Below are 23915 nucleotides of genomic sequence, written 5' to 3' on the forward strand. Positions count from 1 at the left end.
GCAGGGTTGTGGGTCGGAGGGTGGTAAATACACGGAGGGCAGGGTTGTGGGTCGGAGGGTGGTAATACACGGAGGGCAGGGTTGTGGGTCGGAGGGTGGTAAATACACGGAGGGCAGGGTTGTGGGTTGCAGGGTGGTAATACACGGAGGGCAGGGTGATAATACACGGAGGGCAGGGTTGTGGGTCACGGGGTGATAATACACGGAGGGCAGGGTTGTGGGTTGCAGGGTGGTAATACACGGAGGGGAGGGTTGTGGGTCGGAAGGTGATATTACACGGAGGGGAGGGTTGTGGGTCGGAAGGTGATATTACACGGAGGGCAGGGTTGTGGGTCGGAGGGTGATAATACACGGAGGGCAGGGTGGTAAATACACGGAGGGCAGGGTTGTGGGTTGCAGGGTGATAATACACGGAGGGCAGGGTTGTGGGTCGGAGGGTGATAATACACGGAGGGCAGGGTTGTGGGTCACGGGGTGATAATACACGGAGGGCAGGGTTGTGGGTCGGAGGGTGATAATACACGGAGGGCAGGGTTGTGGGTGGCGGGGTGATAATACACGGAGGGCAGGGTTGTGGGTGGCGGGGTGATAATACACGGAGGGCAGGGTTGTGGGTGGCGGGGTGATAATACACGGAGGGCAGGGTTGTGGGTGGCGGGGTGATAATACACGGAGGGCAGGGTTGTGGGTCGCGGGGTGATAATACATGGAGGGCAGGGTTGTGGGTTGCAGGGTGGTAATACACGGAGGGCAGGGTTGTGGGTTGCAGGGTGGTAATACACGGAGGGCAGGGTTGTGGGTCGGAGGGTGATAATACACGGAGGGCAGGGTTGTGGGTTGCAGGGTGGTAATACACGGAGGGCAGGGTTGTGGGTCGGAGGGTGATAATACACGGAGGGCAGGGTTGTGGGTCGGAGGGTGGTAAATACACGGAGGGCAGGGTTGTGGGTCGCAGGGTGATAATACACGGAGGGCAGGGTTGTGGGTGGCGGGGTGATAATACACGGAGGGCAGGGTTGTGGGTTGCAGGGTGATAATACACGGAGGGCAGGGTTGTGGGTCGGAGGGTGATAATACACGGAGGGCAGGGTTGTGGGTCGGAGGGTGATAATACACGGAGGGCAGGGTTGTGGGTCGGAGGGTGATAATACACGGAGGGCAGGGTTGTGGGTCACGGGGTGATAATACACGGAGGGCAGGGTTGTGGGTGGCGGGGTGATAATACACGGAGGGCAGGGTTGTGGGTTGCAGGGTGGTAATACACGGAGGGCAGGGTTGTGGGTCGGAGGGTGATAATACACGGAGGGCAGGGTTGTGGGTCGGAGGGTGGTAAATACACGGAGGGCAGGGTTGTGGGTCGCAGGGTGATAATACACGGAGGGCAGGGTTGTGGGTGGCGGGGTGATAATACACGGAGGGCAGGGTTGTGGGTTGCAGGGTGATAATACACGGAGGGCAGGGTTGTGGGTTGCAGGGTGATAATACACGGAGGGCAGGGTTGTGGGTCGGAGGGTGATAATACACGGAGGGCAGGGTTGTGGGTCACGGGGTGATAATACACGGAGGGCAGGGTTGTGGGTCGGAGGGTGATAATACACGGAGGGCAGGGTTGTGGGTGGCGGGGTGATAATACACGGAGGGCAGGGTTGTGGGTGGCGGGGTGATAATACACGGAGGGCAGGGTTGTGGGTGGCGGGGTGATAATACACGGAGGGCAGGGTTGTGGGTCACGGGGTGATAATACACGGAGGGCAGGGTTGTGGGTCACGGGGTGATAATACACGGAGGGCAGGGTGATAATACACGGAGGGCAGGGTTGTGGGTTGCAGGGTGATAATACACGGAGGGCAGGGTTGTGGGTCGGAGGGTGATAATACACGGAGGGCAGGGTTGTGGGTCACGGGGTGATAATACACGGAGGGCAGGGTTGTGGGTGGCGGGGTGATAATACACGGAGGGCAGGGTTGTGGGTTGCAGGGTGGTAATACACGGAGGGCAGGGTTGTGGGTCGGAGGGTGATAATACACGGAGGGCAGGGTTGTGGGTCGGAGGGTGGTAAATACACGGAGGGCAGGGTTGTGGGTCGCAGGGTGATAATACACGGAGGGCAGGGTTGTGGGTCGCAGGGTGATAATACACGGAGGGCAGGGTTGTGGGTTGCAGGGTGATAATACACGGAGGGCAGGGTTGTGGGTTGCAGGGTGATAATACACGGAGGGCAGGGTTGTGGGTCGGAGGGTGATAATACACGGAGGGCAGGGTTGTGGGTCACGGGGTGATAATACACGGAGGGCAGGGTTGTGGGTCGGAGGGTGATAATACACGGAGGGCAGGGTTGTGGGTGGCGGGGTGATAATACACGGAGGGCAGGGTTGTGGGTGGCGGGGTGATAATACACGGAGGGCAGGGTTGTGGGTGGCGGGGTGATAATACACGGAGGGCAGGGTTGTGGGTCACGGGGTGATAATACACGGAGGGCAGGGTTGTGGGTCACGGGGTGATAATACACGGAGGGCAGGGTTGTGGGTGGCGGGGTGATAATACACGGAGGGCAGGGTTGTGGGTGGTGGGGTGATAATACACGGAGGGCAGGGTTGTGGGTCGCGGGGTGATAATACACGGAGGGCAGGGTTGTGGGTCGCGGGGTGATAATACACGGAGGGCAGGGTTGTGGGTCGCGGGGTGATAATACACGGAGGGCAGGGTTGTGGGTCGGAGGGTGATAATACACGGAGGGCAGAGTTGTGGGTCGCGGGGTGATAATACACGGAGGGCAGGGTTGTGGGTCGCGGGGTGATAATACACGGAGGGCAGGGTTGTGGGTTGCAGGGTGATAATACACGGAGGGCAGGGTTGTGGGTCGCGGGGTGATAATACACGGAGGGCAGGGTTGTGGGTCGCGGGGTGATAATACACGGAGGGCAGGGTTGTGGGTTGCAGGGTGATAATACACGGAGGGCAGGGTTGTGGGTCGCGGGGTGATAATACACGGAGGGCAGGTTTATTGGTCGCCCCTCGCTGACATAGGCCCTGGGCTGCCATGTTGCTCATGCTGGGGTGACAAGCCCGTGCACGCTGCGGCTCCTCGGCTCTGCTACGTCTCTGCGCTTTCCCAGGCGACCTGGATTCCTGAGGAAATGTATCATGCATGTGTCACGTTTGTTTGATGAGGGAGAATGCACATTCCTCGGAGGTTTTTCGTTCTCCTCCCCCCACCTTTCCTGTTGGTGCAATAACCACTGACAGCGCCGGGACCCTCTGTAACTACTCTGCGTAATGTGAGAGAAAACTGCTCAAATAGCAACTCCCTAACACAATGCCACATCTAGGGGCGGAGGAGCGGCTGGCCGGGTGGTGCCGGGGACCCTCGGGGCAGATCCTAATGGCTGCGTGTTATGTGTCCGGCCGTGCGCAACGCCAGCAATAAAGGCGATTAACGGTTTTATAAATCATCCTAAGGGCGACATAAAGAGGCAAAATGAGGAAGTGTCAGATAAAGATCAGAGCGGAGAAGTTTATGGAGCGAGGAAAGGTCCCTGCTCACCTGAGCGGCCAGAGGAGGTGACCGTATGACCAGGTGCGATCCCACCGCGAGAAACCCCCCAACACAACCCAACTGCGTGCCCCAAGTAGGCGCTCGCCAGGCACAGATTTCACCCTTGTGGGACCGGGCCCATTGGCCACAGTTATCCAGCGCTCCCAGAACCCCGTGGAGGCACGTGAGGACGCCGGCGAGGCCGCACAAAGCCCCGACTGTTCGGAGAAGGGTCACGCTGTCCTATGCTGGGGGCAGAGCACCTATTACCTGCAGGAAGCCGCGATTATCCCCACGGATCACAGGACGCTCATTGTTATGGAGGCGGCACGTACGGAAAACACGGAGGAGGAGGAAGAGGAGTGAGCCATCTCCGGAGCTGCCACTGTCCACGGAGGAGGTCACCGATGCATTACACGGGACCCCACGAGGAGCCACTCAAGAACAAGCTCCGTGATTTGGGAATTACCTCTGCCCGAGTTCACAATGTGGCTATTGATGGCGAAGAAGGTGATCGTCACATGATCGTCCATATTATCCCCGACACGTAAACAACGGCCTCATCCAAACCCACGTAAGGGTCCAGCAGCGTCTGTACTCCGCACTCATCAGGATCTCTGCTGTATGTCAGTGAATGCAAACGTGGCCCAACAACGCTCGTCAGTCTGTGTCACAGACACCCCCCTCCAAAACAAGCCACAGGCACCCCGCACAGTCCACAGCCGAGAAGTATTACATCTGTGCAGAATGTCACAGAAGTGCTGCCACAGATTCATGTCACCGACCACAATAAGAAGTCTGCACCAAACAGAAGCACGGAGCAACTGCAGAACAGGACAGCGGCACAGGAGAAACTATGCAGGGTACAAGGGCAAGAAAAGGGGACCTTCATGTGCTGGGAGGAGAAGTTATATCCTGTATTATACTCCAGAGCTGCACTCACTACTATTCTGCTGGTGCAGTCACTGTGTACATACATTACTGATCCTGAGTTACCTCCTGTATTATCCTCCAGAGCTGCACTCACTATTCTGCTGGTGCAGTCACTGTGTACATACATTACTGATCCTGAGTTACCTCCTGTATTATCCTCCAGAGCTGCACTCACTATTCTGCTGGTGCAGTCACTGTGTACATACATTACATTACTGATCCTGAGTTACCTCCTGTATTACACTCCAGAGCTGCACTCACTACTATTCTGCTGGTGCAGTCACTGTGTACATACATTACTGATCCTGAGTTACCTCCTGTATTATCCTCCAGAGCTGCACTCACTATTCTGCTGGTGCAGTCACTGTGTACATACATTACTGATCCTGAGTTACCTCCTGTATTATCCTCCAGAGCTGCACTCACTATTCTGCTGGTGCAGTCACTGTGTACATACATTACATTACTGATCCTGAGTTACCTCCTGTATTACACTCCAGAGCTGCACTCACTATTCTGCTGGTGCAGTCACTGTGTACATACATTACATTACTGATCCTGAGTTACCTCCTGTATTATACTCCAGAACTGAACTCACTATTCTGCTGGTGCAGTCACTGTGTACATACATTACTGATCCCGAGTTACACCTTGTATTATACTGCAGAGCTGCACTCACTATTCTGCTGGTGCAGACACTGTGTACATACATTACTGATCCTGAGTTACCTCCTGTATTACACTCCAGAGCTGCACTCACTATTCTGCTGGTGCAGTCACTGTGTACATACATTACTAATCCTGAGTTACACCTTGTATTATACTCCAGAGCTGCACTCACTATTCTGCTGGTGCAGTCACTGTGTACATACATTACTGATCCTGAGTTACACCTTGTATTATACTCCAGAGCTGCACTCACTATTCTGCTGGTGCAGTCACTGTACACACACATTAGTGATCCTGAGTTACATATTGCAGTATACTCCAGAGCTGTACTCAGCTGGTGCAGTCACTGCACATATAGTACTTATCCAGTATTATACTCCAGAGCTGCACTCCGCATTCTGCTATGTGGAGATTTGGCGCTCACACAGTTAAGCAGCAGCTCTTACTATAGAATATCCCTTTCTAGGAATCAGTGGGGAGGGCCGGATATATTTAGCTCAGGAGGGGTAGGAGAGCGGCCTGTATGGCCTGCGGAGCAGAATTATGCATTTCCCCCGTCCTCGGTGCGGCCCATATGGGAGAAGTGATCTCATTCTGCCCAAAAGGTCAGAAAACCCAGCGCGGCCCTCATCAGACACAAAGGAGCGGCCGGAGCAGACACTGGCCACGTGCAGAGCAGAGGCCGCAGCGGGCGGTGCCACACCCAGCGGGACAGCGAACGCTTTACCATCGAAAACGAGACAGCGGCAGAAAACGGATCTTCATCCCATCGAGGGACGGGTGATAACGAACCAAATAACTGACAATTGGGGCAAAGCATGATGGGAGTAGTAATCCATCGTAATAGAGCCAATCACAAGCTTCGAAACTTTCCCCGCTGCTTGCGGTCAGTGAACGGTAACAGAGCAGCCCTTGCAGCAGGCGGTCGCCCCATTCACACCACACACACAAATCTCATAATGTTAGAGGTATGCAGCAGCCGGCACAGAGCGGTCGCCCCACAATGGGCATCACGGGGGGCAGCGCGGATTAAATCGTTCACAGCGCAGAGGCAGAAAGTGAGGATGGTGCTGCAGCGCTGGCGCTAAATGGGGCATGACCGCGTCACCTGGAACGTGCACACCGGACAGCACCCCGCGGGCGACAGAGCCAGCCCAAGAGCAAACGAGTCAGCGGCCATACTGGTCATCACAGAAAAGCTCATCCTCTACAGGTGCAGAGCCATCAATTGCTCCCTGTTATCAGCCAGATGCACAATATAATAAAAACAGCCCTTCTGTCCCAGCGTGTGCAGCGCCACTTATCACAGACAAGGCCTGCATTTATCACCACGGTCCTCCACGTCAGCACGGGTCATGGAAAACTGCGGTGCCTGCGGAGGAGAGCGATGATGAAGGGTCTGTGCCAGGCGCGCCGACGGAACTGAGACCGCGAGCCACTGATCCGTAGAGCGCAGGGATAAGCGACAAGGGCACCCCCTGATCCCAGGAATATCAGCTCTGCACACTCCCAATCACTTAGTCTGATAACAGATAACAATAGATCAGTGCAGGCGTACTGTTCCTTTAAAAGGTCTCACCACAAGGATGCACCGCTGGCTGGTAAACATGAGAAATGCATGTTACCAGGGGACGGTGCCCGCCGCTGGCAGTGAAGCGGTCACGTGCACAGTCTGGAGCTCCACCAGCCAGGTGAGCAGCAGTCGCCGGCCCTTTAATTGGTGCCCAGTGTGAGAGCGTCGTACAATTAGCATAATGACAGCCCTGCTCTATAATTAGCTGCAGACGAGCTGTGCCAGGGCCGCCATGGCAGGTATGTGCCACACTCACATTAGTCACCGGAAGTGGCAGCGTCTCAGTCTAATTTGCGGATGTTGGGGGTGGTGATACCCAGCGACATTATCAGTGAGGCCCGGACGCCACATTGAAACGACACTGCAGCAATTCTTCACCCTCCTACCACCCCCCCCCCCCCCCGCTGTCACCACACGTGATGTCTGTCCGCAGTCACTTTCCCAGGACCGGACAGTTCCAACTACCACCCGCATCACCCTCTACCTGTGCAGCCGCAGACGTGGCACTACAACTCCCAGCAGGTCACAGGTTATACAGACTGGCAGGACCATCACTCCTGGAGTGCAGCTCTGGACCCGGCCTGCAGAACCCGCGACCCACCAGGACGTCCATTACTCCAGTCACCACACAAGCCACGACAGCACGGACCCTCCATATGTGGACGTCCTCTTCCTCAGGAGCGGCTCCAGCCACCACCGAAGCAGAGAGACCACCGGCCAGACACGCTCATATCACTGCTGCCCACAAAAAACAGGATCCAGACTCCTGTCACCACCAAAATACCAGCCTGCGGCCCCCCGGCCTCGCCCCAGCTTTGTCCTTTTTTTGCACCATTTACACCCCCAGTCCAGCTCACACCAGGCCACTTTCACCAAGGCCCGTCTCCCCAACCACAGCCCCATGGCCACCCGCTCACCTACACCCAGTTTTCCTAGTGCTCCCCCCCCGTGTCTCCCCATTTCACCAGATTCAATTCTCCCCGCTACTCACTTACGAGCCGTGGCCTTAGTGTCCCTCCCCAGGGCCCCCAGCTCATCTGCAGTTCGCACCATGCCACCTCAACCGTTGCCACTCACCCCCCCCCTTTCTCGAGCCCCGTGGTTCCCAGGCTCTCCCCTTTGTCTGGCTCTGAGGCCTCTTGCTCACCTGCAGTTCGCACCAGGCAACTTCCACCACCGTAGCCCCCCCCTTACTCCGACCCCTAGGCCTGTTACAGGCCCCACAGCCTGGTCTCCATGTCCAGGCCTTTCTCTGGCCACAGTCTCAACCCAAGGTCCTTCCGTTCCCCCTTTCTCCAGCCCTGTGGACCTAGGTCTTACCCCTGCTTGCACTAGGCCACCTCCATCGTGGTTTGTCCAGCAGTTTCTTCATCCCTGTGGCCCCTCCAGCCACTGCCCCTTTCTCCAGCCCCATAGTTTCCCCAGTGACTCCCAACTCACAGCAGGTCACCGTGTCCAGCCCTGTGACCCCTCCGCTCCCCTAGTCTCACCCCATCCTTGGTCTCAGTGTCTAGCCCATTTTGCAGTCCTGTGGCCCCTCCAGTCTACCCCTCGCTCATCTGCAGCTCGCACCAGGTCACCTCCACCATGGTCTCAGTGTCCAGCCCATTATGTTGCCCCTCCAGTCTCTCCCCGTGGCCTCAGTGTCCAGCCCTTTATGTACCCCTCCAGTCTCTCCCCCGTGGCCTCAGTGTCCAGCCCTTTATGTGGCCCCTCCAGTCTCTCCCCCGTGGCCTCAGTGTCCAGCCCTTTATGTGGCCCCTCCAGTCTCTCCCCCGTGGCCTCAGTGTCCAGCCCTTTATGTGGCCCCTCCAGTCTCTCCCCCGTGGCCTCAGTGTCCAGCCCTTTATGTGGCCCCTCCAGTCTCTCCCCCGTGGCCTCAGTGTCTAGCCCTTTATGTGGCCCCTCCAGTCTCTTCCCCCGTGGCCTGCGTCTAGCCCTTTATGTGGCCCCTCCAGTCTCTCCCCCCCGTGGCCTGCGTCTAGCCCCTCCAGTCTCTCCCCCGTGGCCTGCGTCTAGCCCTTTATGTGGCCCCTCCAGTCTCTCCCCCGTGGCCTGCGTCTAGCCCTTTATGTGGCCCCTCCAGTCTCTCCCCCGTGGCCTGCGTCTAGCCCTTTATGTGGCCCCTCCAGTCTCTCCCCCGTGGCCTGCGTCTAGCCCTTTATGTGGCCCCTCCAGTCTCTCTCCCGTGGCCTGCGTCTAGCCCTTTATGTGGCCCCCCAGTCTCTCCCTCGTGGCCTGCGTCTAGCCCTTTATGTGGCCCCTCCAGTCTCTCCCCCCGTGGCCTGCGTCTAGCCCTTTATGTGGCCCCTCCAGTCTCTCCCCCGTGGCCTGCGTCTAGCCCTTTATGTGGCCCCTCCAGTCTCTCCCCCGTGGCCTGCGTCTAGCCCTTTATGTGGCCCCTCCAGTCTCTCCCCCGTGGCCTGCGTCTAGCCCTTTATGTGGCCCCTCCAGTCTCTCTCCCGTGGCCTGCGTCTAGCCCTTTATGTGGCCCCCCAGTCTCTCCCTCGTGGCCTGCGTCTAGCCCTTTATGTGGCCCCTCCAGTCTCTCCCCCCGTGGCCTGCGTCTAGCCCTTTATGTGGCCCCTCCAGTCTCTCCCCCCGTGGCCTGCGTCTAGCCCTTTATGTGGCCCCTCCAGTCTCTCCCCCCGTGGCCTGTGTCTAGCCCTTTATGTGGCCCCTCCAGTCTCTCTCCCGTGGCCTGCGTCTAGCCCTTTATGTGGCCCCTCCAGTCTCTCTCCCGTGGCCTGCGTCTAGCCCTTTATGTGGCCCCTCCAGTCTCTCCCCCCGTGGCCTGCGTCTAGCCCTTTATGTGGCCCCTCCAGTCTCTCCCTCGTGGCCTGCGTCTAGCCCTTTATGTGGCCCCTCCAGTCTCTCCCTCGTGGCCTGCGTCTAGCCCTTTATGTGGCCCCTCCAGTCTCCCCCCGTGGCCTGCGTCTAGCCCTTTATGTGGCCCCTCCAGTCTCTCTCCCGTGGCCTGCGTCTAGCCCTTTATGTGGCCCCTCCAGTCTCTCTCCCGTGGCCTGCGTCTAGCCCTTTATGTGGCCCCTCCAGTCTCTCTCCCGTGGCCTGCGTCTAGCCCTTTATGTGGCTCCTCCAGTCTCTCCCCCGTGGCCTGCGTCTAGCCCTTTATGTGGCCCCCCAGTCTCTCCCTCGTGGCCTGCGTCTAGCCCTTTATGTGGCCCCCCAGTCTCTCCCTCGTGGCCTGCGTCTAGCCCTTTATGTGGCCCCTCCAGTCTCTCCCCCCGTGGCCTGCGTCTAGCCCTTTATGTGGCCCCTCCAGTCTCTCCCCCCGTGGCCTGTGTCTAGCCCTTTATGTGGCCTCTCCAGTCTCTCTCCCGTGGCCTGCGTCTAGCCCTTTATGTGGCCCCTCCAGTCTCTCCCCCGTGGCCTGCGTCTAGCCCTTTGTGGCCCCTCCAGTCTCTCCCCCGTGGCCTGCGTCTAGCCCTTTGTGGCCCCTCCAGTCTCTCCCCCGTGGCCTGTGTCTAGCCCTTTATGTGGCCCCTCCAGTCACTCCCCCGTGGCCTGTGTCTAGCCCTTTATGTGACCCCTCCAGTCTCTCCCCCGTGGCCTGCGTCTAGCCCTTTATGTGGCCCCTCCAGTCTCTCCCCCGTGGCCTGTGTCTAGCCCTTTATGTGGCCCCCCAGTCTCTCCCTCGTGGCCTGCGTCTAGCCCTTTATGTGGCCCCTCCAGTCTCTCCCCCCGTGGCCTGCGTCTAGCCCTTTATGTGGCCCCTCCAGTCTCTCCCCCCGTGGCCTGCGTCTAGCCCTTTATGTGGCCCCTCCAGTCTCTCCCCCCGTGGCCTGTGTCTAGCCCATTATGTGGCCCCTCCAGTCTCTCCCCCGTGGCCCCTCACTCACCTGCAGCTCGCACCAGGCCACCTCCACCGTGGTCTCAGTGTCTAGCCCTTTATGTGGCCCCTCCAGTCTCTCCCCCGTGGTCTCAGTGTCTAGCCCTTTATGTGGCCCCTCCAGTCTCTCCCCCGTGGCCTGTGTCTAGCCCATTATGTGGCCCCTCCAGTCTCTCCCCCGTGGCCCCTCACTCACCTGCAGCTCGCACCAGGCCACCTCCACCGTGGTCTCAGTGTCTAGCCCTTTATGTGGCCCCTCCAGTCTCTCCCCCGTGGCCTGTGTCTAGCCCTTTATGTGGCCCCTCCAGTCTCTCCCCCGTGGCCTGTGTCTAGCCCATTATGTGGCCCCTCCAGTCTCTCCCCCGTGGCCTGTGTCTAACCCATTATGTGGCCCCTCCAGTCTCTCCCCCGTGGCCTGCGTCTAGCCCTTTGTGGCCCCTCCAGTCTCTCCCCCGTGGCCTGTGTCTAGCCCTTTATGTGGCCCCCCAGTCTCTCCCCCGTGGCCTGTGTCTAGCCCTTTATGTGGCCCCTCCAGTCTCTCCCCCGTGGCCTGTGTCTAGCCCTTTATGTGGCCCCTCCAGTCTCCCCCCCGTGGCCTGTGTCTAGCCCTTTATGTGGCCCCTCCAGTCTCTCCCCCGTGGCCTGTGTCTAGCCCTTTATGTGGCCCCTCCAGTCTCTCCCCCGTGGCCTGTGTCTAGCCCTTTATGTGGCCCCCCAGTCTCTCCCCCGTGGCCTGTGTCTAGCCCTTTATGTGGCCCCTCCAGTCTCTCCCCCGTGGCCTGTGTCTAGCCCTTTATGTGGCCCCTCCAGTCTCTCCCCCGTGGCCTGTGTCTAGCCCATTATGTGGCCCCTCCAGTCTCTCCCCCGTGGCCCCTCACTCACCTGCAGCTCGCACCAGGCCACCTCCACCGTGGTCTCCGTGTCCAGCCCTTTGTAAACCGTCTTGAACGATCCCCTTCCGATCTCGATGTCGAACTTGAGGAATCGTCCGTCCGGGGAGAAGCCGACCGCCTTAGTCTCCAGCTCCTCGTTGTCGTCCTGGGACCGGTCCTCGGGCAGGGAGCGCGGCAGCCGGGAGTCCGGGGCCTCGGCGGGAGCGGGCGGCGGGGCTACGGCCTCCGCGGGGTCCGGGCCCTCCTCCGCCTCCTCGGGCCGGGGCAGCGCGGGCACAGCCGGGAGGCACAGCACAGACTCGGGCGGGGAGATGCACTGGTTGGACGGTAGCTCCAGGGCTGTGGCGTTGGAGTCGCAGATGACGCTGCGCCGGAAGAAGCGGTGCTCGGCCTTGTCCTTGTCCATGGTGTGCCGGCGGCGGCGGAACTCCTCGGGCCGCCCGTCCGCCTCCTCCCTGGGGGCCGCCAGCGACGTATCCGAGCTGGAGCCATTAGAAGGCCGCGGCGGGGCGAGGGACATGGCGGTGTCCGGTGCGAGAGCGCGTCAGCGGTCTGTGCTGTGCTGTCAGCGGAGCCGGGGGTCGGGGCCCTGGGCGGGCAGCGGGCTGTGAGTCGGCTCCCACGGCCGGAGCTCACAGGCCATGCTGAGCCGCGTACATCAGACGACGAGGCCGCTTTCTGACAGGAAGATCCGCTCCCCTCACTGTCTACGGACTAATGGCGCTCAGCGGCGCCGCGCCGACACACAGCGAGCGCCAGACACGCCCTCACAGGACAGACACGCCCACTAACAAAACAAGCCCCGCCCACCGCATGCAACAGACCCGACACGCCTTCTTTTTCAAGCTATTACAGCTGAAGAAGAGGGCAACGCCCATTGTTTGGTTTTATTCCGCAACAGCCACGCCCACATTGATAGCCACGCCCGTGACATTGTACGCATGCGTGTTACCTCTCCTTCGCCTAAGGGGAAATGATGTCACTGCCGTCCCCAGGGCGTGATGGGAAATGTAGTCTTTGAGAAGCTTGAGGCCTACTAGGTTTTGGACTAAAAGGGCGGTTAAATGTGCGGGTGTCCCCAGAAAGGTGGTTGCACAATAGCTCAGTGCTGGTGAGTCATGTGTGAGCAATGCAGAGCGAGCAGAGCAGGGAGTTACAATGACAAACTGCAGCATTCTGTGACTGCAAAGTCCAAAATCCTCACTGCCATGGAGGACAGGCAGAAATAATGCTGCCACACCGTGCGGAAAAGTTATACCACCATCCTGTGCACATATAAATATCACTGGGGATGGAAGCAGCCACCGAATACTGAGGACGGAGGAGACGGGCGGTCACTGGATACTGAGGACGGAAGAGACGGGCGGTCACTGGATACTGAGGACGGCGGAGACGGGCGGTCAGCGAATACTGAGGACGGAGGCGACGGTCGGTCACTGGATACTGAGGACGGAGGAGACGGGCGGTCACTGAATACTGAGGACGGAAGAGACGGGCGGTCACTGAATACTGAGGACGGCGGAGACGGGCGGTCAGCGAATACTGAGGACAGAGGCGACGGGCGGTCACTGAATACTGAGGACGGAGGCGACGGGCTCTCACTGAATACTGAGGACGGAGGAGACGGGCGATCCCTGAATACTGAGGACGGAGGAGACGGGCGATCCCTGAATACTGAGGACGGAGGAGACGTGCGATCCCTGAAAACTGAGGACGGAGGAGACGGCCGGTCACTGAATACTGAGGACGGAGGAGACGGCCGGTCACTGAATACTGAGGACGGAGGAGACGGCCGGTCACTGAATACTGAGGACGGAGGAGACGGGCGGTCACTGGATACTGAGGACGGAGGAGACGGGCGGTCACTGGATACTGAGGACGGAGGAGACGGGCGGTCACTGGATACTGAGGACGGAGGAGACGGGCGGTCACTGGATACTGAGGACGGAGGAGACGGGCGGTCACTGGATACTGAGGACGGAGGAGACGGGCGGTCACTGAATACTGAGGACGAAGGAGACGGGCGGTCACTGAATACTGAGGATGGAGGAGACGGGCGATCCCTGAATACTGAGGATGGAGGAGACGGGCGATCACTGAATACTGAGGACGGAGGAGACGGGTGGTCACTGGATACTGAGGATGGAGGAGCCGGGCAATCCCTGAATACTGAGGACAGAGGACCCGGGCGGTCACTGAATACTGAGGACGGGGGAGACGGGCGGTCACTGAATACTGAGGATGGAGGAGACAGGCGGTCACTGAATACTGAGGACGGAGGAGACGGGCGGTCACTGAATACTGAGGACGGAGGAGACGGGCGGTCACTGAATACTGAGGACGGAGGAGACGGGCGATCACTGAATACTGAGGATGGAGGAGACGGGCGGTCACTGAATACTGAGGATGGAGGAGACGGGCGGTCACTGAATACTGAGGATGGAGGAGACGGGCGGTCACTGAATACTGAGGACAGAGTAGACGGGCGGTCACTGGATACTGAGGACGGAGGAGACGGGCGGTCACTGGATACTGAGGACGGAGGAGACGGGCGGTCACTGGATACTGAGGACGGAGGAGACGGGCGGTCACTGGATACTGAGGACGGAGGAGACGGGCGGTCACTGGATACTGAGGACGGAGGAGACGGGCGGTCACTGAATACTGAGGACGAAGGAGACGGGCGGTCACTGAATACTGAGGATGGAGGAGACGGGCGATCCCTGAATACTGAGGAAGGAGGAGACGGGCGGTCATTGAATACTGAGGACGGAGGAGACGGGCAGTCACTGAATACTGAGGATGGAGGAGACGGGCGGTCACTGAATACTGAGGATGGAGGAGACGGGCGGTCACTGAATACTGAGGATGGAGGAGACGGGCGGTCACTGAATACTGAGGACGGAGGAGACGGGCGGTCACTGGATACTGAGGACGGAGGAGACGGGCGGTCACTGGATACTGAGGACGGAGGAGACGGGCGGTCACTGAATACTGAGGACGAAGGAGACGGGCGGTCACTGAATACTGAGGATGGAGGAGACGGGCGATCCCTGAATACTGAGGAAGGAGGAGACGGGCGGTCATTGAATACTGAGGACGGAGGAGACGGGCAGTCACTGAATACTGAGGATGGAGGAGACGGGCGGTCATTGAATACTGAGGAAGGAGGAGACGGGCGGTCACTGAATACTGAGGATGGAGGAGACGGGCGGTCACTGAATACTGAGGATGGAGGAGACGGGCGGTCACTGAATACTGAGGAAGGAGGAGACGGGCGGTCATTGAATACTGAGGACGGAGGAGACGGGCAGTCACTGAATACTGAGGATGGAGGAGACGGGCGGTCATTGAATACTGAGGATGGAGGAGACGGGCGGTCACTGAATACTGAGGATGGAGGAGACGGGCGGTCATTGAATACTGAGGAAGGAGGAGACGGGCGGTCACTGAATACTGAGGATGGAGGAGACGGGCGGTCACTGAATACTGAGGATGGAGGAGACGGGCGGTCACTGAATACTGAGGAAGGAGGAGACGGGCGGTCATTGAATACTGAGGACGGAGGAGACGGGCAGTCACTGAATACTGAGGATGGAGGAGACGGGCGGTCATTGAATACTGAGGATGGAGGAGACGGGCGGTCACTGAATACTGAGGATGGAGGAGACGGGCGGTCATTGAATACTGAGGAAGGAGGAGACGGGCGGTTCTAACTGAAAATTCAGCAAAAACATGTGAAAAACAAACTTCTTTATGAGGCCTTACTTTTTGTTATAATACCACCATACATTACACATATAAATAATACTGCTATATGGTACACAAATACCACTGTAGATTACACATATATAATATTGCCATATTGTACCCAGGTAATACCACCGTACATTACACATATAAGTAATACTGCTATGCTGAACACAGATAATAATACCACCATACATTAAACATTTAGATAACGCTGCCATACTGAACACAGGTAATATTACCACCGTATATTTACACATATAAATAATATTGCTATACTGTACACAAATACCACTGTACATTACACATACTGTATATAATACTGCCATATTGTACCCAGGTAATACCACCGTACATTACACATATAGATAATACTGCCATACTGAACACAGGTAATATTACCACCATACATGACGTATACAAAATGTAATGTATACCGTATGGATGGAATAAACCTGTCTGCACTATATGAAGTGGGTGCCTCCTTGCACCTGATTGTGCCGCAGCAGAGCACCGTGTCACCGCCATCCTCTGCACTGTCCAGTTGTCCACAGTGATAATTCTCATCCCTTGATGTCCGTGTCCTGGCAGCGGCACAGACGCAGGAGTGTGGCCGGGGATGGCGGCATCTGTTGTCACCAGATACTCCGATATTGTCAGATGCTGTAACCCTGTAACCCCGGTCCTGTACAGTGCTGCTGGATGGCGGTCTTCAATCATCGCTGATGGCTGATCATAGCCGGGGCTGAAGCCGTCATCACCACGACCGTATAATCAGGGGCAGCGGATGGGGTACCCCGGAGCCCCCGTGCAGTGCAGCCCCGGATGCAGCACTCTGTATACCGCGCTCGTCCTGCCGCCTCCCGGCTGATGAATAGAATGCTATGCACAGTGGAGACTGACACTCCGGTATATGGCTGCGCTGCTGATAAATGCTGTGATGTTCGCGGCTTCAGCTGCTGCGCCTGGAAGTGATATTCATCTGCTGGCAGCTCCTCAGATTCATAGAGCAGAGTGTCGCTCACATATGCGGGGGCGCAGCACCTGACGCTTTGTGGTCACATTCCAGCAACACAACCTCAAGATCAGGCGGCAGGTGACGCTGCGCACAACAGCTGAGTCCCGGGGTCCCGAGCCCCCATAACAGGGCAACATCTACAGATCCTCCATAACAGAGCGTCATCCACAGATCCCCCCATAACAGAGCGTCATCCACAGATCCTCCATAACAGAGCGTCATCTACAGATCCTCCATAACAGAGCGTCATCTACAGATCCTCCATAACAGAGCATCATCCACAGATCCTCCATAACAGAGCGTCATCTACAGATCCCCCATAACAGAGCGTCATCCCCAGATCCCCCATAAAAGGGTGTCATCCACAGATCCCCCATAACAGAGCGTCATCCACAGATCCCCCATAACAGGGCGTCATCTACAGATCCTCCATAACAGAGCATCATCTACAGATCCTCCATAACAGAGCGTCATCCACAGATCCCCCATAACAGAGCGTCATCCACAGATCCCCCATAACAGAGCGTCATCCACAGATCCTCCATAACAGAGCATCATCCACAGATCCCCCATAACAGAGCGTCATCCCCAGATCCCCCATAAAAGGGTGTCATCCACAGATCCCCCATAACAGAGCGTCATCCACAGATCCCCCATAACAGAGCGTCATCTACAGATCCCCCATAACAGAGCGTCATCCACAGATCCCCCATAACAGAGCGTCATCCACAGATCCCCCATAACAGAGCGTCATCCACAGATCCCCCATAACAGAGCGTCATCTACAGATCCCCCATAACAGAGCGTCATCCACAGATCCCCCATAACAGAGCGTCATCCACAGATCCCCCATAACAGAGCGTCATCCACAGATCCCAGAGCGTCATCCACAGATCCCCCATAACAGAGCGTCATCCACAGATCCCCCATAACAGAGCGTCATCCACAGATCCCCCATAACAGAGCATCATCCACAGATCCCCCATAACAGAGCGTCATCCACAGATCCCAGAGCGTCATCCACAGATCCCCCATAACAGAGCGTCATCCACAGATCCCCCATAACAGAGCGTCATCCACAGATCCCCCATAACAGAGCGTCATCCACAGATCCCCCATAACAGAGCATCATCCACAGATCCCCCATAACAGAGCGTCATCCACAGATCCCCCATAACAGAGCGTCATCCACAGATCCTCCATAACAGAGCGTAATCCACAGATCCCCCATAACAGAGCGTCATCCACAGATCCCCCATAACAGAGCGTCATCCACAGATCCCCCATAACAGAGCATCCTCCACAGATCCCCCATAACAGAGCGTCATCCACAGATCCCCCATAACAGAGCGTCATCCACAGATCCCCCATAACAGAGCGTCATCCACAGATCCCCCATAACAGAGCGTCATCCACAGATCCCCCATAATAGAGCGTCATCCACAGATCCCCCATAACAGAGCATCATCCACAGATCCCCCATAACAGAGCGTCATGCACAGATCCCCCATAACAGAGCGTCATGCACAGATCCCCCATAACAGAGTGTCATCCCCAGATCCCCCATAACAGAGCGTCATCCACAGATCCCCCATAACAGAGCGTCATGCACAGATCCCCCATAACAGAGTGTCATCCCCAGATCCCCCATAACAGAGCGTCATCCACAGATCCCCCATAACAGAGTGTCATCCCCAGATCCCCCATAACAGAGCGTCATCCACAGATCCCCCATAACAGAGCGTCATCCCCAGATCCCCCATAAAAGGGTGTCATCCACAGATCCCCCATAACAGAGCATCATCCACAGATCCCCCATAACAGAGCGTCATCCACAGATCCCCCATAACAGAGCGTCATCTACAGATCCCCCATAACAGAGCATCATCCACAGATCCCCCATAACAGAGCGTCATCCACAGATCCCCCATAATAGAGCATCATCCACAGATCCCCCATAACAGAGCGTCATGCACAGATCCCCCATAACAGAGCGTCATCCACAGATCCCCATAACAGAGCGTCATCTACAGATCCCCCATAACAGAGCGTCATCTACAGATCCCCCATAACAGAGCATCATCCACAGATCCCCCATAACAGAGCGTCATCCACAGATCCCCCATAATAGAGCATCATCCACAGATCCCCCATAACAGAGCGTCATGCACAGATCCCCCATAACAGAGCGTCATCCACAGATCCCCCATAACAGAGCGTCATGCACAGATCCCCCATAACAGAGCATCATCCACAGATCCCCCATAACAGAGCGTCATCCACAGATCCCCCATAATAGAGCATCATCCACAGATCCCCCATAACAGAGCGTCATGCACAGATCCCCCATAACAGAGTGTCATCCCCAGATCCCCCATAACAGAGCGTCATCCACAGATGCCCCATAACAGAGTGTCATCCCCAGATCCCCCATAACAGAGCGTCATCCACAGATCCCCCATAACAGAGCGTCATCCCCAGATCCCCCATAAAAGGGTGTCATCCACAGATCCCCCATAACAGAGCATCATCCACAGATCCCCCATAACAGAGCGTCATCCACAGATCCCCCATAACAGAGCGTCATCTACAGATCCCCCATAACAGAGCATCATCCACAGATCCCCCATAACAGAGCGTCATCCACAGATCCCCCATAATAGAGCATCATCCACAGATCCCCCATAACAGGGCGTCATGCACAGATCCCCCATAACAGAGCGTCATCTACAGATCCCCATAACAGAGCATCATCCACAGATCCCCCATAACAGAGCGTCATCTACAGATCCCCCAGAACAGAGCGTCATGCACAGATCCCCCATAACAGAGCGTCATCCACAGATCCCCCATAACAGAGCGTCATGCACAGATCCCCCATAACAGAGCGTCATCCACAGATCCCCCATAACAGAGCGTCATGCACAGATCCCCCATAGCAGAGTGTCATCCCCAGATCCCCCATAACAGAGCATCATTCACAGATCCCCCATAAAAGGGTGTCATCCCCAGATCCCCCATAACAGAGCGTCATCCCCAGATCCCCCATAACAGGGCGTCATCCCCAGATCCCCCATAACAGAGCGTCATCCCCAGATCCCCCATAACAGGGCGTCATCCACAGATCCCCCATAACAGGGCGTCATCCACAGATCCCCCATAACAGAGCATCATCCACAGATCCCCCATAACAGGGCGTCATCCACAGATCCCCCATAACAGGGCGTCATCCACAGATCCCCCATAACAGAGCGTCATCCCCAGATCCCCCATAACAGGGCGTCATCCACAGATCCCCATAACAGGGCGTCATCCACAGATCCCCCATAACAGAGCATCATCCACAGATCCCCCATAACAGAGCGTCATCCCCAGATCCCCCATAACAGGGCGTCATCCACAGATCCCCCATAACAGGGCGTCATCCACAGATCCCCCATAACAGAGCGTCATCCCCAGATCCCCCATAACAGGGCGTCATCCACAGATCCCCCATAACAGGGCGTCATCCACAGATCCCCCATAACAGAGCATCATCCACAGATCCCCCATAACAGAGCGTCATCTACAGATCCCCCATAACAGGGCGTCATCCACAGATCCCCCATAACAGGGCGTCATCCCCAGATCCCCCATAACAGAGTGTCATCCACAGATCCCCCATAACAGAGTGTTATCCACAGATCCCCCATAACAGAGTGTCATCCACAGATCCCCCATAACAGGGCGTCATCCCCAGATCCCCCATAACAGAGTGTCATCCACAGATCCCCCATAACAGGGCGTCATCCACAGATCCCCCATAACAGAGCGTCATGCACAGATCCCCCATAACAGAGTGTCATCCACAGATCCCCCATAACAGAGTGTCATCCACAGATCCCCCATAACAGAGTGTCATCCACAGATCCCCCATAACAGGGCGTCTTGCAAAATGCTTTCATTTTTTGTGATATGTATATTTTCCTAGAAATTTTGTCTGTAGTTAACGACATTCGTGTTTTTTATTGGCTGTGATCGTTGATCGGATCCATAATATTTTTTTTCAGCCTAATGGAAGAAGAGAGACAAGATGGGATCTGGAGCAGCCGCGTCTGAGAAAGGACCTCACTGGGTAAACCAGGTGTGCCGTGTGCCATGGTTTGTGTGCCGTAGGTCTTGTGCCGTGGTTCGTGGCTCGTGTGTAGTAGCTTGTGGGTTGTGTGCTGTGGCTCGTGTGCTGTGGGTTGTGTGCTGTGGGTTGTGTGCCGTGGCTCGTGTGCTGTGGGTTGTGTGCCGTGGCTCGTGTGCTGTGGGTTGTGTGCCGTGGCTCGTGTGCTGTGGGTTGTGTGCCGTGGCTCGTGTGCTGTGGGTTGTGCTACCTTCTTAGTACCCTGAGCAATATCTTAGTGTCCCCATTAATCCCAAATCATAGCACCACCATCAGTAGCATCATCATAGTGCCCCATCTATACCACTGTTATTACAACCACATTTATAAAACCTGCGTAGTAACATATAAATTGCACCTTCCTAATGGTTCTAGCATTAGTACCGCCATTATCACAGGTCTGGGAAAATAACCTTATTAATGCAGCCATCAGTAGCACCATCATATAGCGCATAATACTGCTTTCAAGGTGTTCCTTCATCTCTCGTGTGATGACATCACGCAGTGCTCATTTATCTCTCGTGTGATGACATCACGCAGCGCTCCTTTATCTCATGTGATGACATCACGCAGCGCTCATTTATCTCATGTGATGACATCACGCAGCGCTCCTGTATCTCTCGTGTGATGACATCACGCAGCGCTCATTTATCTCATGTGATGATATCATGCAGCGCTCCTGTATCTCTCGTGTGATGACATCACGCAGCGCTCATTTATCTCATGTGATGACATCACGCAGCGCTCATTTATCTCATGTGATGACATCACGCAGCGCTCCGTTATCTCATGTGATGACATCACGCAGCGCTCCTGTATCTCTCGTGTGATGACATCACGCAGCGCTCATTTATCTCATGTGATGACATCACGCAGCACCCCTTTATCTCATGTGATGACATCACGCAGCGCTCATTTATCTCATGTGATGACATCACGCAGCGCTGCTTTATCTCGTGTGATGACATCACGCAGCGCTCCTTTATCTCGTGTGATGACATCACGCAGCGCTCCTTTATCTCGTGTGATGACATCACGCAGCACCCCTTTATCTCATGTGATGACATCACGCAGCGCTCCGTTATCTCATGTGATGACATCACGCAGCGCTCCTGTATCTCTCGTGTGATGACATCACGCAGCGCTCCTTTATCTCGTGTGATGACATCACGCAGCGCTCCTTTATCTCTCATGTGATGACATCACGCAGCGCTCCTTTATCTCGTGTGATGACATCACGCAGCGCTCCTTTATCTCGTGTGATGACATCACGCAGCGCTCCTTTATCTCGTGTGATGACATCACGCAGCGCTCCTTTATCTCGTGTGATGACATCACGCTGCGCTCCTTTATCTCGTGTGATGACATCACGCAGCGCTCCTTTATCTCATGTGATGACATCACGCAGCGCTCCTTTATCTCGTGTGATGACATCACGCAGCGCTCCTTTATCTCGTGTGATGACATCACGCAGCGCTCCTTTATTTCTTCATTTATTCCGCTCATCTTGACAGGACACAGATTTCTGGGATCTTATTATCTTCAGCCTCCACTTTTCCCAACAAACAAAGTGTAGGAAACAGGGAAGGAGGAGAGGAGACTGAGTGGTCATGAAACAGACTGCACTTTCTTCCCTGGGCACAGCTGGCACATATGGAGAGCTGCCAGCGAGGGGACACTCGTCACCCCCCACAGTCAACCAAGAAGAGTCAGGCAGAGACAGACGGGGGCTCCAGATAGAGACCCTCTGTCATCTCTGCTGATCATCCGTCTCTATAATGTAACACATTCATAGACGGGGAGATCTCCGATAGTTCTATATAGTCAGAAGCTCGTCCATGTCTCCTCCAGCTGCTATATACAGGTCAGTTCTATAATGTTGCTGTATAATGGATGTATACAAAGTTCATAACAGTCGAAAATGCAACAATTAGGCTGGTCCCACTTTTATAAAGACCCTTGGAGGAAGCACAGAACACAGGGGGAGCTCCCTGCATAAAAATACATGAGAGATCCTGTCTGCAGCCACCACTAGGGGGAGTTCCCTGTATACAGAGATACATGATAAGATCCTGTCTGCAGCCACCACTAGGGGGAGCTCCCTGTATACAGAGATACATGATAAGATCCTATCTGCAGCCACCACTAGGGGGAGCTCCCTGTATACAGAGATACATGATAAGATCCTATCTGCAGCCACCACTAGGGGGAGCTCCCTGTATACAGAGATACATGATAAGATCCTATCTGCAGCCACCACTAGGGGGAGCTCCCTGTATACAGAGATACATGATAAGGTCCTGTCTGCAGTCACCACTAGGGGGAGCTCCCTGTATACAGATACATGATAAGATCCTGTCTGCAGCCACCACTAGGGGGAGCTCCCTGTATACAGAGATACATGATAAGATTCTGTCTGCAGCCACCACTAGGGGGAGCTCCCTTTATACAGAGATACATGATAAGATCCTGTCTGCAGCCACCACTAGGGGGAGTTCCCTGTATACAGAGATACATGATAAGGTCCTGTCTGCAGCCACCACTAGGGGGAGCTCCCTGTATACAGAGATACATGATAAGGTCCTGTCTGCAGCCACCACTAGGGGGAGCTCCCTGTATACAGAGATACATGATAAGATCCTGTCTGCAGCCACCACTAGGGGGAGCTCCCTGTATACAGAGATACATGATAAGAACCTGTCTGCAGCCACCACTAGGGGGAGCTCCCTGTATACAGAGATACATGATAAGATCCTGCCTGCAGTCACCACTAGGGGGAGCTCCCTGTATACAGAGATACATGATAAGGTCCTGTCTGCAGTCACCACTAGGGGGAGCTCCCTGTATACAGATACATGATAAGATCCTGTCTGCAGCCACCACTAGGGGGAGCTCCCTGTATACAGAGATACATGATAAGATTCTGTCTGCAGCCACCACTAGGGGGAGCTCCCTGTATACAGAGATACATGATAAGATCCTGTCTGCAGCCACCACTAGGGGGAGTTCCCTGTATACAGAGATACATGATAAGGTCCTGTCTGCAGCCACCACTAGGGGGAGCTCCCTGTATACAGAGATACATGATAAGGTCCTGTCTGCAGCCACCACTAGGGGGAGTTCCCTGTATACAGAGATACATGATAAGGTCCTGTCTGCAGCCACCACTAGGGGGAGCTCCCTGTATACAGAGATACATGATAAGAACCTATCTGCAGCCACCACTAGGGGGAGCTCCCTGTATACAGAGATACATGATAAGATCCTGCCTGCAGTCACCACTAGGGGGAGCTCCCTGTATACAGAGATACATGATAAGGTCCTGTCTGCAGTCACCACTAGGGGGAGCTCCCTGTATTATTATTTATTATTATTATTTATTATTATAGCGCCATTTATTCCATGGCGCTTTACAAGTGAAAGAGGGTATACGTACAACAATCATTAACAGTACAAGACAGACTGGTATAGGAGGAGAGATACATGATAAGATCCTGTCTGCAGCCACCACTAGGGGGAGCTCCCTGTATACAGAGATACATGA

At 55.8% G+C, this 23915-nt stretch overlaps 1 protein-coding gene across 8 annotated transcripts in view; it reads right to left on the reverse strand.

The window, feature by feature from the left end:
* Positions 1 to 12193, reverse strand: part of WNK1 (WNK lysine deficient protein kinase 1) — a 79358-nt gene extending 67165 nt beyond the window's left edge. For 7 of the 8 annotated variants that reach the window (XM_075343599.1, XM_075343594.1, XM_075343595.1 and 4 more), the window contains exon 1: positions 11443 to 12193. In XM_075343599.1, the coding sequence (XP_075199714.1) occupies positions 11443 to 11973 (531 nt within the window). In that variant the 5' untranslated portion in view covers positions 11974 to 12193. The remainder of the gene's footprint in view (positions 1 to 11442) is intronic. The other variant, XM_075343600.1, reaches the window with a different exon arrangement.
* Positions 12194 to 23915: the final 11722 nt, after the last annotated feature.

Source organism: Anomaloglossus baeobatrachus, chromosome 4 (assembly GCF_048569485.1).
Source record: "Anomaloglossus baeobatrachus isolate aAnoBae1 chromosome 4, aAnoBae1.hap1, whole genome shotgun sequence".
NCBI lineage: Eukaryota > Metazoa > Chordata > Amphibia > Anura > Aromobatidae > Anomaloglossus > Anomaloglossus baeobatrachus.